We start from the raw sequence: 14,841 nt of genomic DNA, 5'->3' as shown, positions 1-14,841 counted from the left end.
AATAACTTGTTCTCATACTAGCTCATGCTCATACATTGTCCACCTCTTGCCCACCTGTACATACCAGCTGATATAAAATGTAATCTTGATTTGGGTGGTCAGTCTGCATTTAAAAGTTTGAAAGTGTTTTAAATCTTCTAAATCAAGTAAAATGACTGAAAGTAATTTAAGCATAAAAAAGTCAGCTTTAATCATATAAAATGTAATTTACCAACATCAAAATTGTGGCCAATAAAAATGCTGAGTGGCTAGTTACTTTGGGAAACCACTAGCCACAGTTCTGTCATATGTTATTTATTTACTTTTCCTACTGTTTTAGGTTTTTGCCATAGTATCGTTTAAGTATCGGTATCGTGATACTGAAGTTGGGTATCGTATCGAAGTCAAAATTTTGGTATCGTGACAACACTAGTTTGAGCATGAAAAAGTCCCTCCAGCAGCAGTTCTTCTCTATATCAGTGTTTCTGAACTCCCTGAAACGCCTCCATTGTAGTCTTGAGTTTTCTTCACAATATTCCTCATTAAAATAATTCAAATGCAGAATAAAGGGGCGGGGTCTGGTTGAGTTAGTTAGTAGTGTGTTGAAACTGGCGGTCATGGTAAGGGGCGGGACATTTCCCAAATGACCAATCACAACACACTGCTTCAGCCGACCAATCAGAGCACATGGAGGGAGGGGCTTCATAGAGACAGGAACTAAACAGAGCGTTACTGACAGACTGGGAAGAGAGGAGCTGCAACAATGGAGAATATGAGGAGAATAATCAACATTCAAGCAGGAAAACCTGTTCTAGTAGAGCACAAAAAGTTTTTTGTTCCAAGTCAAAAAACTGCAGTGGCGTAAAAACGCCTTTCACACCAACAGAAACTAGGCTACTAACTGTAATTCTGCAAATCAGTCATGGCGAATGTCACACCGCAAAAATAATTACACAATTACGTAATTACCCAGTTGCTGACAGAGAGCAAACTTCCTGAAGAGAGCTGACGTGAACTACAGAAGAGGAGAAAGTCGTCTTCGGCTAAAAATGAGCATTTTTATATTCATCTGTGTCACAATGATGTTTTAGGCCTAATTTTTGAACTTTAATGATGGAAATGAGAGTGACCGGAATTTTTTTAAGTTCTCATATGAGTGTTTCCATGGCAACTATGATATCTATAATGTGAATGCCCCACTTTTTGGCCCATTACTACAGTAAAATCCAGCGTGAAACATCACTGAGATTAACATTGTCTATTAATCCCCCCCCACCCCTCCCAAAAAAAAGAAAAAGTAGAGAGCAGACACTGAAGTCTGTGTTGAAGTCAGTGTTATTTTAGTATTATTGTAAATATTATTATATATTTTAAATTTTCTTTTATTTTCAGTTTATATTTTATTTATTTTTTGTAATTTTGTCATGTGCTTTTGTCATTTTTATTACTTTTAGTTTTTTTAATATTATTTATGTTTAATTTATTTTTAATGCAGTTTTAATTTTTATTTACAGTTTTTAGTACTTATTTAAGTTAGCTCCCACATTTTTAATCTTGTGCATTAATCTTTTTTATTTAAACTTTATGTCAAATAACACAAACGTTTTCAATAGTTTCAGTTCTAGTTTTAGTTATAATAACCCAGGTTGAAACCAGCCAAACGGTCCTCTGGGAAAAGCTCTGGGACGTTTGTGTACAGTATGTGGGTTAAAATGTAGCAGAACTGCTTAGTCCTTAAAAAACTACTTTTCAGGAAGAAAACGAGAGAGAAAAATGAGCCTCACTCTCACAGACTCAATAGTGTTGCTGCTCCTGCAGAATAAATCTAAATCTAGGCTTATCTGTACAGTTGCTAGGGTGTTACTATGTGGTTGCTAGGCTCAAGAAAAAAGACTTCACCCTTAAAGTCAGCATGATTTGACATTTCTTCCCTATTCCCCAGAAACGGCTTATGGAACAAGAACAAATGTAGGGCGGGGATTTGGTTTGTGGGGAATTGATTGGATGGTTGTGGTTTGCTATTGGGGGATCTCATGTGAGTGACAGGTTGCCCCGCCCTCATCATCAGTTGAAGTTATTTTAATTGACCCCTTGCAAAGACCCGCCCCCCTTAGTTACTGTTGTTTTGTCCGACAAGCCATGGCTCTGTCACGCCACACGCAGTGTAAAATACATCGCGGAGCAAAGAGGACACTGACAACAAGTCGACAGACAAGGCCGAGCAGGTTACTGATGATATTAAATAAAGTCCCAGCTTTCAAATTGTGTTTTTTTAAAGAAATTTGAACAATAATAAACGTTTTGTGGCTCTTTAATGTGTCGTGACAGATCGCTGTAGCGCCTCAGCTCAAGCGGCTCGTTAAACGATCATCTCTTCCTACTAGTTCATTTATAGCATCAAATAAACATGAATGAACATCAGAAGGAATGTTGTTTCAAACGCGGAAAGACGTAAATACACGCCATTTTTCAAGTTCAAGTCCACCGAGGTTAATCTTCTAACTCCTGAATGCTTTGTCAGACAAAATGGCAGATTCGGCGTTATGATTGGTTAGATCGCTTGTCAATCAAACTCCTGGCGAAGGTTCAATTATGAAGCACATGCATTTAAAACAAAAACAATGTACATGGATAAATCATTTATAATAAACTAGATGAGTAAAACTTTGATGTTGGCTTGACAAAGCCAGGTCTTATAACTAAAATAACTTTGAAAAGCTTGAAGTCTGAAGGTTTTACTCAGAGAAAGTCTATTTTAGCATGATTAACACATTGCTATCATGACTTAACATGTTGCTGGAATGATTTAATAGGAATAATTCATGTTTAGAGCACAAACTCTACACTTACATATTCACATTTAATGTTTTTTTCAAATCAATAATCCTCAGAATTAGCAATATAATGATTATTGACTGAGCAAAGTAAGAGTAAACACTTCAAGACTGCCTACAGACAAAACTTGATATATGATTGACAGGAAGGCAAATATCAAGGGTTTCTCAGTGAAACACAAGAACGCCGAGCAGATCCGTGGGACGCGACTGCATCATGAACGGTCACCGCTTCTTGTGAACAGATCAGAGAAGCTAAAAACACAATAAACACACCTTTGATATGAGCGAGGTGTGAATCTTCTTGATGACGTCGTCCATCTCCATGAGTTTGGGTCCTATCAGAGAGCTGTGGGGTCCGCTGATGTGCCCGATGTGATCCAGACCCAGATAATGCAGAATGAGAATATCCCAGTCATCCCGCTTCAGAGTGCTGTCCAGATGACGGGTCACGTTATTGTCCACCTGACAGAACGAGATGGAGAGATTAAGATCTTAGAGAAGAAATGGACAAATGAAGTCTATAAGACTCGCTCAAAAACAAACATAAGCTTATAAGCTTCAAGGGGTCACGATGAGGAATACAACTGCCCTAGTTGTTGAGTTTAATATACTAAAGTACACATGTAATACACTAATTTGTATAAGGCTTCCAATAATGATCACTCACACAAGGCAAAATCTGCATTGAAAAATGTTCTGGCGTCACGTGAAATTCCCAATCTTGTGGATACCAACTGAACCAACTATTTTCCCTTAACTCTACATGACCCACACTTTGAGTTTAGCTCCTCTCACCTCTGTGTAGTCGGACACGAAAAACGAGGTAGTGCCGTCGTGCTCCATAAAGTGTTTTGGGAAGAGTCGAACCCAAGTGTCGTCGCCGTAGAAGATGATTCGTTTGCCGTTGCTCTTGGCCTGCCAGATGAGGTTATCCTCCAGCAGAGCCGGAGAGTTCAGGTTCATCACCACGTCTATGAATCCCGGGATGCTGCCGGTGGTCAGAGCCTGATGACGGACATATGAGAGAACACAAACATTGCTGTTTAAAGAGGACCCATCATGCTTTATCACATGTTCATCTGTCTTTAGTGTGTAATGTTGCTGTTTGAGCATGAAAAAGCCCTATTGTTTCTCTATTTCAGTGTCTGGAGCTGCAACAATGGAGAATATGAGGAAAATAATCAACATTCAAGCAAGAAAACCTGTTCTAGTAGAGCACAAAGACTTTGTATAAGGGCATAATATGGGTTCTTTGAGAAATAACACAGTGTTACCATCCAAAGAGGCTCTAAAGAAGAAGAAAAAAATGTATTTTTCTCTAAATGATTGAGTACTATGAAAAGAGCTTTTATACTCGCAGCCAAAACTTGATCATCACGCCACACATTTTGTTGAGCAAGTAATTTAATGTGCCCCATTGCGGTATTTTAAAGGCTCCTAATGTGGTTTTGAGTCTCATGCATCAAAGTTAAAAAACATATAATTTTATAATAATGTACATTACAGCATCTTTTTTTTTCACAGTGTCTGAAACAGTTTGTTCAAAGATTCGGTCTCTCTAAACCCCGCCTTTCTAAAAGCTACTCTGCTCTGATTGGTCAGACAGCCCAGTCTGTTGCTGTCAGAGGCGGGTATTATGCAAATTAGTTACAATACTAAGTAGGTTGAGCAGGAAGTGAGACTGGAATTAATATTCGACTCAAAATATTTCTTTCTTTGGGGAGACAAAAATTCTATTTATCTTATTATGAAACTTTGCAGACCTTTTACATTCACAAACAGCACACTTTAAAGTTAAATAACATGTTTATAGCAGCTGAGCTACCTGAAACACTAAAACACTTCCTGTTTTAACAGCATCTGATGGAAACTATGCCGCCCCCTTGAGTACAGAGTTTTGTTACCACCAGAGCAACAAAAGAGAACATATGACAAAACATTTGCAAGTGTTTTCATACGCATTTGTGCACTCCAGTAAGCGTTAGAAATAAAAAATGGGTAGAACATAGCCTCTATAAAAAGTTTGACTGCTCCATTTATGTCTTGAAAATTATACTTAAACAGTTTTATGAGAGGAGACAAAGCACAGAAGAAATATAGCTTTACCATGGAAAAAATTTGTTTTTTTTTTTTTTTTTTTTTTTTTTTACAAGAAATCCCTGTTGTTTTTGGTGTACTTGAAAGATTTCTCAGCTCATAAAGTCTTATATTTATACAGCCTGCTTATATAAAAGCGTGAATCTAAATGTAAATGACCAGAGATGCTAAAATAGGCCAGATGCATCATTAGATATTCTGTGAACAGAATCACACTCTTTGTAGTTTCACGCAGAAAAAGAAAAAACACAAACCTTTCCCTCACCCTCCTGCAAAACCGAAACATAATTCCCTCACCCAGATCCTCATCTCTCAGAACGACATCATCTAATGATGAAAACTAGACACACAAACACAAGCCACGAGACCACCCCTCCTATTTGCGGTGTAGATTATAATGAGGGTATTGATTGCGTGTCTGTTAGTGTACACAACACAATTACTGTCATCTAGCGTAATGTGTTTCTCCTTGATAATTAACACAGAGCTCATTCTAGAGAGAGATGAGGAGAAAAAACCCAGCAGGTGTCATCATAAACATCACTACATCTCTATCTTATTAGGCTAGTGCTAAACATCCCTTACAGGTGTTTCCATCACTCGCTCTGTCTCTACTGTACTGCGTTTTAGGTAGAGATGATCATAATATTTTAGAAAAAAAGTCTCTTCTGCTCACCAAGAGCACATTTATTTGATTAAAAATACAGTAAAAAATCTGAAATATTATTATAATGTGAAACAGCTGTTTTCTATGTGAATATATAGTAAAGTGTAATTTATTCCTGTGATCAAAGCTGAATTTATTTGATTAAAAATACAGTAAAAAATCTGAAATATTATTATAATGTGAAACAGCTGTTTTCTATGTGAATATATAGTAAAGTGTAATTTATTCCTGTGATCAAAGCTGAATTTATTTGATTAAAAATACAGTAAAAATCACAATATATTATCACAATTTAAAACAGCTGTTTTCTATGTGAATATATAGTAAAGTGTAATTTATTCCTGTGATCAAAGCTGAATTTATTTGATTAAAAATACAGTAAAAATCACAAAATATTATCACAATTTAAAACAGCTGTTTTCTATGTGAATATATAGTAAAGTGTAATTTATTCCTGTGATCAAAGCTGAATTTTCAGCATCATTACTCCAGTCTTCAGAGTCACATGACCCTTCAGAAATCATTCTGATATGATGATTTGCTGCTCAAGAAACATTTATGATTATTATCAATGTTGAAAACAGTTCATATTTTTGTGGAAACCATCATACATTTTATTTTCCAGGATTGTTTGATGAAATGAAAGTTTAAAAGAACAGCATTTATTTGAAATAGAACTTGTTGTAACATTATAAATTACACTTTTGATCAATTTCATGTGTCCTTGCTGCAATAAAATTATTAATTATTAAAAATAACTGAGCCCAAACTTTTGAATGGTAGTGTATTATGCAAAATGTAAATGAATAGCATGTCTAAACCCTATCAGTCAAAAAAGCAGCACTAATTTTAATATACAGTGTGGAAAATGCCATGAATATTTCTGAGTGATGCTGCAAACAAATCGATGCATCAGTTTTGAATTGATTCATTTGAAAATTTTCACATTAAATGAAATTGTTCACAGTCTGAAATGATTTGTCAACGTTGCAATTTAAAGTCAGAAGTTTAAATAAGAATATCTGTCTTAACGCTCTCACTCTTAAATCAAGTGTCGGAAACGAATGGCCAAATAAAATAAAATAAAAAAAAATCTATAATTTATTTATTTTATATCCCCATGTAAATAAATTACATATTCACAGTATATTTCTCAAATGTCACAGAACCTCTTTCTCTTACCAGCTTTTCAGAAATCACAGGCTAATTGCTTTACTCGTGTCACATTTGTAGTGAAACAGGAGCAATTAGAGGATTTCTGGCTGCCCTCTGCAGTAGTTTTATGCCGCATTAGAGATTCTGGCACTGGGAAAGGTTTAAATTTGTATGCTTGCTAACTGCTGCTCCTCAAAGCCTTCACAGCCAGCGATGATGCCAGCGGGTTTGCTGAATGGAAAGAGCATTTCTGCCAGAAAAAAGCCTAAAGTTTCTCCATACAGTTACATCAGCAGGAGCACATCTGCTAAATGGAGACTCACTTTAAGAAAGGAAGCTGCTGGGGATTTTAAAGTCACCATGAAAACAAAACTGCCAATTCTTGTTATGGAATAGTGCAGTATTTATTATAAAGGATTTATACCAATCTGAATAATTTCCCCTCCCTCTCTTCTCTGATGATGAGGGCGGGGCAACCTGTCACTCACATGAGATTCACCAATACACAACCATCCAATCAATTCCCCACAGACAAAATCAAGCCCCGCCCTACATTTGTTCTTGTTCCAGAAGCCGTTTCACTCGGATATACGGCACAATAGAGAAGAAACAACAATTGCAACTTTTGTGTCATGATGACTCAATATTCATTTGTGAACTGTAAACATACAAAATGATTGAGCACTGACGGTGGCTTTTACAGCATTCACCATTTATATTTTCTTCATAAAATGCAAAACACTAGTCTAAATGTAATGTTTTCTACATCCCAGTGGTTAACAAACAATCAACCGGCCCTGATAAGGTGTTATCTGATGGTTTGAGAGCCGGAGACATTCACTAAACTCACAACAATACAATATAAACAGAATATTATCAGCCTGATCAGAGCTGAAACAGTTTAAATGCCACTAGCAAACTTTGGCAAATATTTTTATGTCAGATACATTAACACCATGACCTCATTCAGCAAAGTTCATACAGGGACAAAAGATCTAAGAACTAAACCATCATAAAAGCTCCTATAAACATCATACAGTAACATTTACATGCTACATAAAGAAAACTCTGCAAATGAATAACTGTTTTCTCATACCATGTATGGTTTCATAAACACACAAAATTAGAGAGTAACTGGAGAGAAATACAAGATTTCACAATTAAATTACTTTTTGTGTGATGGATGACAAAATTAATAAGTCAGATCTGTAATAAAATTAAGTTATTTTTGTTTGTTTTTTACTGTGCATCAAAAAAAAGTTACATTAAATCAATTTGAATTCTTAAAAACAATTGTGATCAGTTTGTTATAGTCAACAAAACCCAAAACTAAAATGATTAAAATTTGTTTTTGTTATTTGAAAAAAAGAAAAAAACAAAAAAAAAAAAAAAAAAAAAAATTATATATATATATATATATATATTTCTGCTGCTGCTGTTATTGCTGCTGCTGTTATTGCTGCTGCTGTTATTGCTGCTGCTATTGGTTATTGCTGCTGCTATTGGTTATTGCTGCTGCTGTTATTGCTGCTGCTATTGGTTATTGCTACTGCTGTTATTGCTGCTGCTATTGGTTATTGCTACTGCTGTTATTGCTGCTGCTGTTATTGCTGCTGCTATTGGTTATTGCTGCTGCTATTGGTTATTGCTACTGCTGTTATTGCTGCTGCTGTTATTGCTGCTGCTATTGGTTATTGCTACTGCTGTTATTGCTGCTGCTGTTATTGCTGCTGCTATTGGTTATTGCTACTGCTGTTATTGCTGCTGCTGTTATTGCTGCTGCTATTGGTTATTGCTGCTGCTGCTGCTATTGCTGCTGCTATTGGTTATTGCTGCTGCTATTGGTTATTGCTACTGCTGTTATTGCTGCTGCTATTGGTTATTGCTGCTGCTATTGGTTATTGCTGCTGCTGCTGCTATTGCTGCTGCTATTGGTTATTGCTGCTGCTATTGGTTATTGCTGCTGCTATTGGTTATTGCTGCTGCTATTATTGCTGCTGCTATTGGTTATTGCTGCTGCTATTATTGCTGCTGCTATTGGTTATTGCTACTGCTATTGGTTATTGCTGCTGCTATTGGTTATTGCTGCTGCTATTGGTTATTGCTGCTGCTATTGGTTATTGCTGCTGCTATTGGTTATTGCTGCTGCTATTGGTTATTGCTGCTGCTATTGGTTATTGCTGCTGCTATTGGTTATTGCTGCTGCTATTGGTTATTGCTGCTGCTATTGGTTATTGCTGCTGCTATTGGTTATTGCTGCTGCTATTGGTTATTGCTGCTGCTATTGGTTATTGCTGCTGCTATTGGTTATTGCTGCTGCTATTGGTTATTGCTGCTGCTATTGGTTATTGCTGCTGCTGTTATTGCTGCTGCTGTTATTCCTGCTGCAGTTATTGCTGTTGCTGCTGCTATTGCTGCTGCTGTTATTGCTGCTGCTATTGGTTATTGCTGTTGCTATTGGTAATAAAGCAAGTTTAAGTTGCTATTGCTGCTGCTGCTATTGCTGCTGCAGTTATTGCTGCTGCAGTTATTGCTGCTGCAGTTATTGCTGCTGCTGCTGCTGCTGCTGTTATTGCTGCTGCTGGTTATTGCTGCTGCAGTTATTGCTGCTGCTGCTGCTGGTTATTGCTGCTGCTGGTTATTGCTGCTGCAGTTATTGCTGTTGCTATTGGTTATTGCTGTTGCTATTGGTAATAAAGCAAGTTTAAGTTGCTATTGCTGCTGCTGCTATTGCTGCTGCTGTTATTTCTGCTGCTGCTGCTGCTGTTATTTCTGCTGCTGTTATTGCTGTTGCTATTGGTTATTGCTGCTGCTATTTCTGCTGATGCTATTGCTGCTGCTGTTATTTCTGCTGCTGTTATTTCTGCTGCTGTTATTTCTGCTGCTGTTATTGCTGCTGCTGTTATTGCTGCTGCTATTGGTTATTGCTGCTGCTATTGGTTATTGCTGCTGCTGTTATTGCTGCTGCTGTTGGTTATTGCTGCTGCTGTTGGTTATTGCTGCTGCTGGTTATTGCTGCTGCTGCCGTTATTGCTGCTGCCGTTATTGCTGCTGCCGTTATTGCTGCTGCAGTTTATTGCTGTTGCTGGTTATTGCTGCTGCTGGTTATTGCAGGCAAAAACAATTTTTTTTTCTCAAAGGGTCGAGTCTCAAAGCGTTCTGCTTGCAAATGTTTGTGTTTGAAAACGTTTTGCTTGAAAAACTTTCTTGATAGTGTGTTGAAAGAGTTTTTGCTCTTCCACACATTGGAAAGAACAAGTGGAAACAGACCAATAGAAACGAGAGCTGCAGGCCCCGCCCACTGAGTTTAAACATTTGAGTTCAAACATATTTGCAATTTTAACACACAAGCAAAAAAAAAAAAAAAAAAGGTTTCTCAGGCAAACACAAAAGAAAAGTGCTTTCAAGACTTTGAGACTCAAAGAAAAAAAGTTTGGTGGTGTTGCTTGCAAACTTTCTTTTCTTCAATGCACAAAGACAAAAATAGTTCAGATCAGTGATGCTAAGCACCTCCAAATGATTCTTAAAGACAAATCAGCACAAAACAAAAACGCTACTGCACCATGGGCAACAGGAACTAGTCAGCAGAACTGATTAAAACTGACGTTAACAACACGCCCTGAGTGAGTTATCTCAGCATCTTCCGACAACTGTAAGAGAGCGGCTTGAAAACACTCGCTGAGCACCCCAAGGCCATCCAGACAGAAGATTTCTCTTGCTCGTTTTTCTTTTCCAACTTTCAGAGTGCGTCTCTTTCGTTTAACTCTCTTTCTGTGACGCCGACTTTATGAATTCCGCCTCCAGACGGGACGATTTGCAGTTCTGAAATACATCCCACCTTTTAATGTGTCAATCCCGATGATTGGAGACGTGAAAAGTAGGACAGACGTTTTTCTTTACAGCATTAACATACCAGGCAAAAAACCTGTGAGCCAAAGGCTTATCCGTGCAGGAAAATAAGAAAAGTTTCCCTCTTTACAGAAACAAAACCTTTCAGTGAAACCACAGGAACAGAGAAGGATCTAAAGGCGCCTGACCATCAGAAGAAAAGCTAATCTTTTTAGTAAAGCGACAAAGAGAAACAAACACATCCAAGCTCAGGATTCCAGCAGGTTTTTTATGGTGCATTTGGTGGAAAACGATAAATGTGGAAATATTACAGAGTCCATGAATATCAGACTTTTAGGTCCTTGGAATTTTTTCGAGTTTAAGAATAGCCAATAAGAAACCACTTGCACATGCAAACACATTATCTTCAAAAACTATAAAAATCTAGATTTTGTAAAAGCACTTGCTGGTCAAATCATAACCAGTTATGCTTCTTCTCTTCATATTCAGGTGTAAAATACAATGATTAAAGGAACTGTTCACCTCATGTCGTCCCTTTATATGTTTCAGCTATCAGTATTGTATTTTTATGCCACTTTTATGGTGTTTTCTTTGTCACTTTGGAGCTTGAGAGACTCCCGATTCACTTTCATTGAAACTAATTGGATTCTACAAATATGATCTGGGGTGAGTTTCCTGTACAACTTGCTAATTAACTACCAGAGTACAATGCATCATTGGAGAAACTAACCAACTAGTCTCGACTGTTTCTCCAAGCCGTAGTAACATGTTCTCACCTCCGTCATTGGTTCAACAATATAGGACTGTTGTTAATGATGTCACCCGCATGTGGAGGAGTGATAACCTAATCTATTTGAGATCTTTGAGATGCTGCTGTAACGATCATGGCACCTAATAACTGCTTCATTGTTTGTTTCATGTCATTTTGCTTTATTTGATGTTTGATCTTTTATCTTTTATTTGATCTTATGCACATGTGCACTTTTCTGAAAGTGCTGATTGTTGACATGCTAAAATGTATACTTTAAATTGAAATGTATATATATGTAAATAGAATGAAAGCTATAGAAGCAGATAAGTGTGTCATTTAACAAGAAACTATCCTTCTAACAACAGGTCGAGAGCTGCAGCTCCAACCATGCAAGTTTGCGATGCTGTCTGTGAATGTTGTTGGAACTATGGTTTTGGGAAATGCCAAATCGTTGAATTCTGTTGGTAACGACAGAACTTGCACCCATAGTTGGCTAATGATGCTTTTGGGAAAATACAACCCAGTGTTGTTATAGTTGTTATAAGTGTTTGGCATAGTAATGGATATGACAATGTTATATTTGGTCTTGGTGAAATAGATCTGCTACGCTGCTGCTGATACAGCTATTGCTGTTGCTGCTGCTGTTGTTATTGATGCTGATGATGTTATTGTTGCTGCTGCAGAGCAAGTACAGGACTTGCTATCGTCAATACTTACACGACACGCTGCTGTGAGCAAGTAAGACATACTGCTGCTGTACAATAATGCATACATGAATTACCCGAAGCAGATCTATACAGGTGGAGCTGGGGAAAGTTGAGGGTTTCTGAAAGCATCAGTATTTTCTGTAGCCATTGCAGCACTAGTATTTGAAGGTTGAGCAGCGAGCTTACTGGCTATTGATACAGCAGGAACCAATCAGCTGTGCCCTATAGAGAATGATGTGATTGCAAGCAGATTGAGTTAAGGACCTATCAGCCTGTGCCATCTAGAGTTTCATGACAGAACTTTGTATTTAACTAAACCTAAAATTAAAACTATTAAAAATCATTTTCGTTATTTGAAAGCTGAAATAATGTGCATTATAAATAACAGACTAAAAAGTTCAACTTAAAGCTTAAACTATAATTAGAAACATTGCCTTGGCAACTAACTTAAAGTAAATTAAACCTGAAGAACAAAATTTACTAAAACTAAAACCATATTAAAATAAATTAAAGCTAAACATAAACTGATAAAATGACAAAAGAACATATCTAGTTTTAAATATTAATAAGTACTAACTCTAACAGAACATAAATGATACTAAAATAACACACAAAAAAGTAATACATATTTTAGAAGAGCTTGAGGGTGAGTAAAATGGACATTTTTATGTAAACTCTTCATTTATGAGTTATTTGGGAGTCCATCAAAAAAAAAAAAAGAGAGAGAAATTGAAAGAAAAAGAAAAAAAGGTCCAGCTTCAGTAATTCAGCATATATTCTACTCAAACATTCTACTCAAGTCTTACAAAAGCAACATCTCACTCTCTCGACTCTCCGAAACACTTCAACAATAGCTGCTGGTGAAAACATCAAACAGAACGTGAGACAGCATCTCAGCAAAACATTTGCATATTTACACAAAACTTTGTATTCAGAACTGCCACAACAATCTCCAGCATATAGCACACACACTTCAACACAGACACCTGTTAATCATAAGTTGTGAAGATATAAAAAAAGGCTTGATCTACTCAATCAGCACAGCAACCTCACAGCGTCCGTTTTCACAGGTAGACTTTCTTATTATGTTTAAAATGAACCTATAAGCACTGTCATTCTTTGACATCAATACCACATATTTTAACACAAAGTCACTGTGGAATTCTGGGAGAATTCTGAGAAATTATCCAGTAGTCCGAAGACATTTAATAAGCACATTTCAGCCCTTCGTTACATCGGGATAAACTCACTGAAACGCTTCACAGAAGAGAGGAGAAAACTGCAGCACTGTGACCCAGACGTTTGACTGACAGCTCCATTCACCAGGGTGTCACACTCTCTGTTATGACATCATAAGCACTGACAATGACTGAGAATCAATGGCAAGAGCGTCTCTACGGCAACCAGTCTGGCTCATGTTCTTACAGATGGGCCACTTTGCCCGTTTCCTTTCAGCACACGAACTCACTCATCGCATACTGAAGTGTTGATCGTGTCGAGCATTTTAAGAGTTTAAATGCAATCATATTGTTTGATTCGGGGCTTTATGACATGAAGAAGACACATTATGCTCTTTTACAAAGTCTAGACGTAGTTTTTGTGCTCTACTAGAACAGGTTGATTATTTTCCTCATATTCTCCATTGTTGCAGCTCCTCTCTTCCCAGTCTGTCAGTAATGCTCTGTTTAGTTCCTGTCCCTCCTTCTGAAAAGCACAATGTGCTCTGATTGGTCGGCTGGAGCAGTGTGTTGTGATTGGTCATTTGGGAAATGCCCCGCGCCTTACCATAACCACCAGTTTCAACACACTACTAACTAACTCAAGCAGGCCCCGCCCCTTTATTCTGGAATCATGCTGAAAGAACAGAAGCAAAAAAGGCAATCCAAACAAAAGGGTTCAGAAGTGGAGAAATAAACTGATCTGCGACTACACACATCCCTTGTTCAAACAAACTGGTCCGAAGGGAAGAAGACACAAGTAGAACGGACAAACAAGCTGGCTTGTTAGTGAGACGAACCTTGAGTCCTGGATGAACTGCGGGGTGTGAAGAGGTCAATCACAGCAGAGAGAGACACTAAATGACTCGATGAAGGATGTGACAAACATCACTGAGTCGAAATAAAGTCCCTCCTGACACTTTCCACAAATAGATGTCCCAGTACATTTTTAAAGCAAATACTGCATTTATAAGGTGCACTATGTCATTTCTGGCCCTCTAGTGGTTAAAACACAAAACTGTATGCATTTTCTCACGCATGAACATTGTTTTGGTTGTGCTTGTCGGATGAATACGGCTCTCCTACTGCTCAAAAAACTTTCACTACTAGGTGACGCTTCTTAAAAAGCTTCTCTAGTGAGCAGATTTCAGATAAATGATCTCTAATTTGGGTTAGTTGGCCATGTCACACAGGTTTACAGCTGAGAGACCTGCAGTGACACAACTGAACATGTGATAGATCAGGACTGCCATCTGCTGGACACTCTGGGAAGAGCTGGAGTTATGTGATGAGGTTCATGCTGGAAAACTTGGGCAGATTAGCTCCTGAAGCTGATTTAATGACTTTATTTACTTTTAGCAGATGCATAACTATAGATTCTGTCTTTTTGTCATGAGTATAAACTGCTGTACTATTATCAGTGATGCATGATCTCTAACATCTTACACAATGAATCAATGATTCTGCACTGATGGATCGACCTACAGCATGAGTGAACAAACGCTGATCAGTGTCGTTCCTGTCTGCACCAATCAGCATTATTAGTCATATTTAGCAGTGTCCCACATTTTGCATGCAACAA

The 14,841-nt window shown here is 37.5% G+C and overlaps 1 protein-coding gene across 1 annotated transcript in view; it reads right to left on the bottom strand.

Moving 5' to 3' along the window:
- The window catches only part of pigg (phosphatidylinositol glycan anchor biosynthesis class G (EMM blood group)), a 131,188-nt gene that overhangs the window by 112,644 nt on the left and 3,703 nt on the right, over window positions 1-14,841 (bottom strand). Inside the window, exons 3-4 of the mRNA XM_067393556.1 lie at window positions 3,612-3,821; window positions 3,090-3,278 (exon numbers count right to left, since the gene is read on the bottom strand). Coding sequence (XP_067249657.1) covers window positions 3,090-3,278; window positions 3,612-3,821 — 399 coding nt within the window. The remainder of the gene's footprint in view (window positions 1-3,089; window positions 3,279-3,611; window positions 3,822-14,841) is intronic.

Source organism: Chanodichthys erythropterus, chromosome 1 (genome assembly GCF_024489055.1).
Source record: "Chanodichthys erythropterus isolate Z2021 chromosome 1, ASM2448905v1, whole genome shotgun sequence".
Classification (NCBI taxonomy): Eukaryota; Metazoa; Chordata; class Actinopteri; order Cypriniformes; family Xenocyprididae; genus Chanodichthys; species Chanodichthys erythropterus.
The sequence above is the reverse complement of the archived record's forward strand: the minus strand, read 5'-3'. Positions and strand labels throughout refer to the sequence as shown.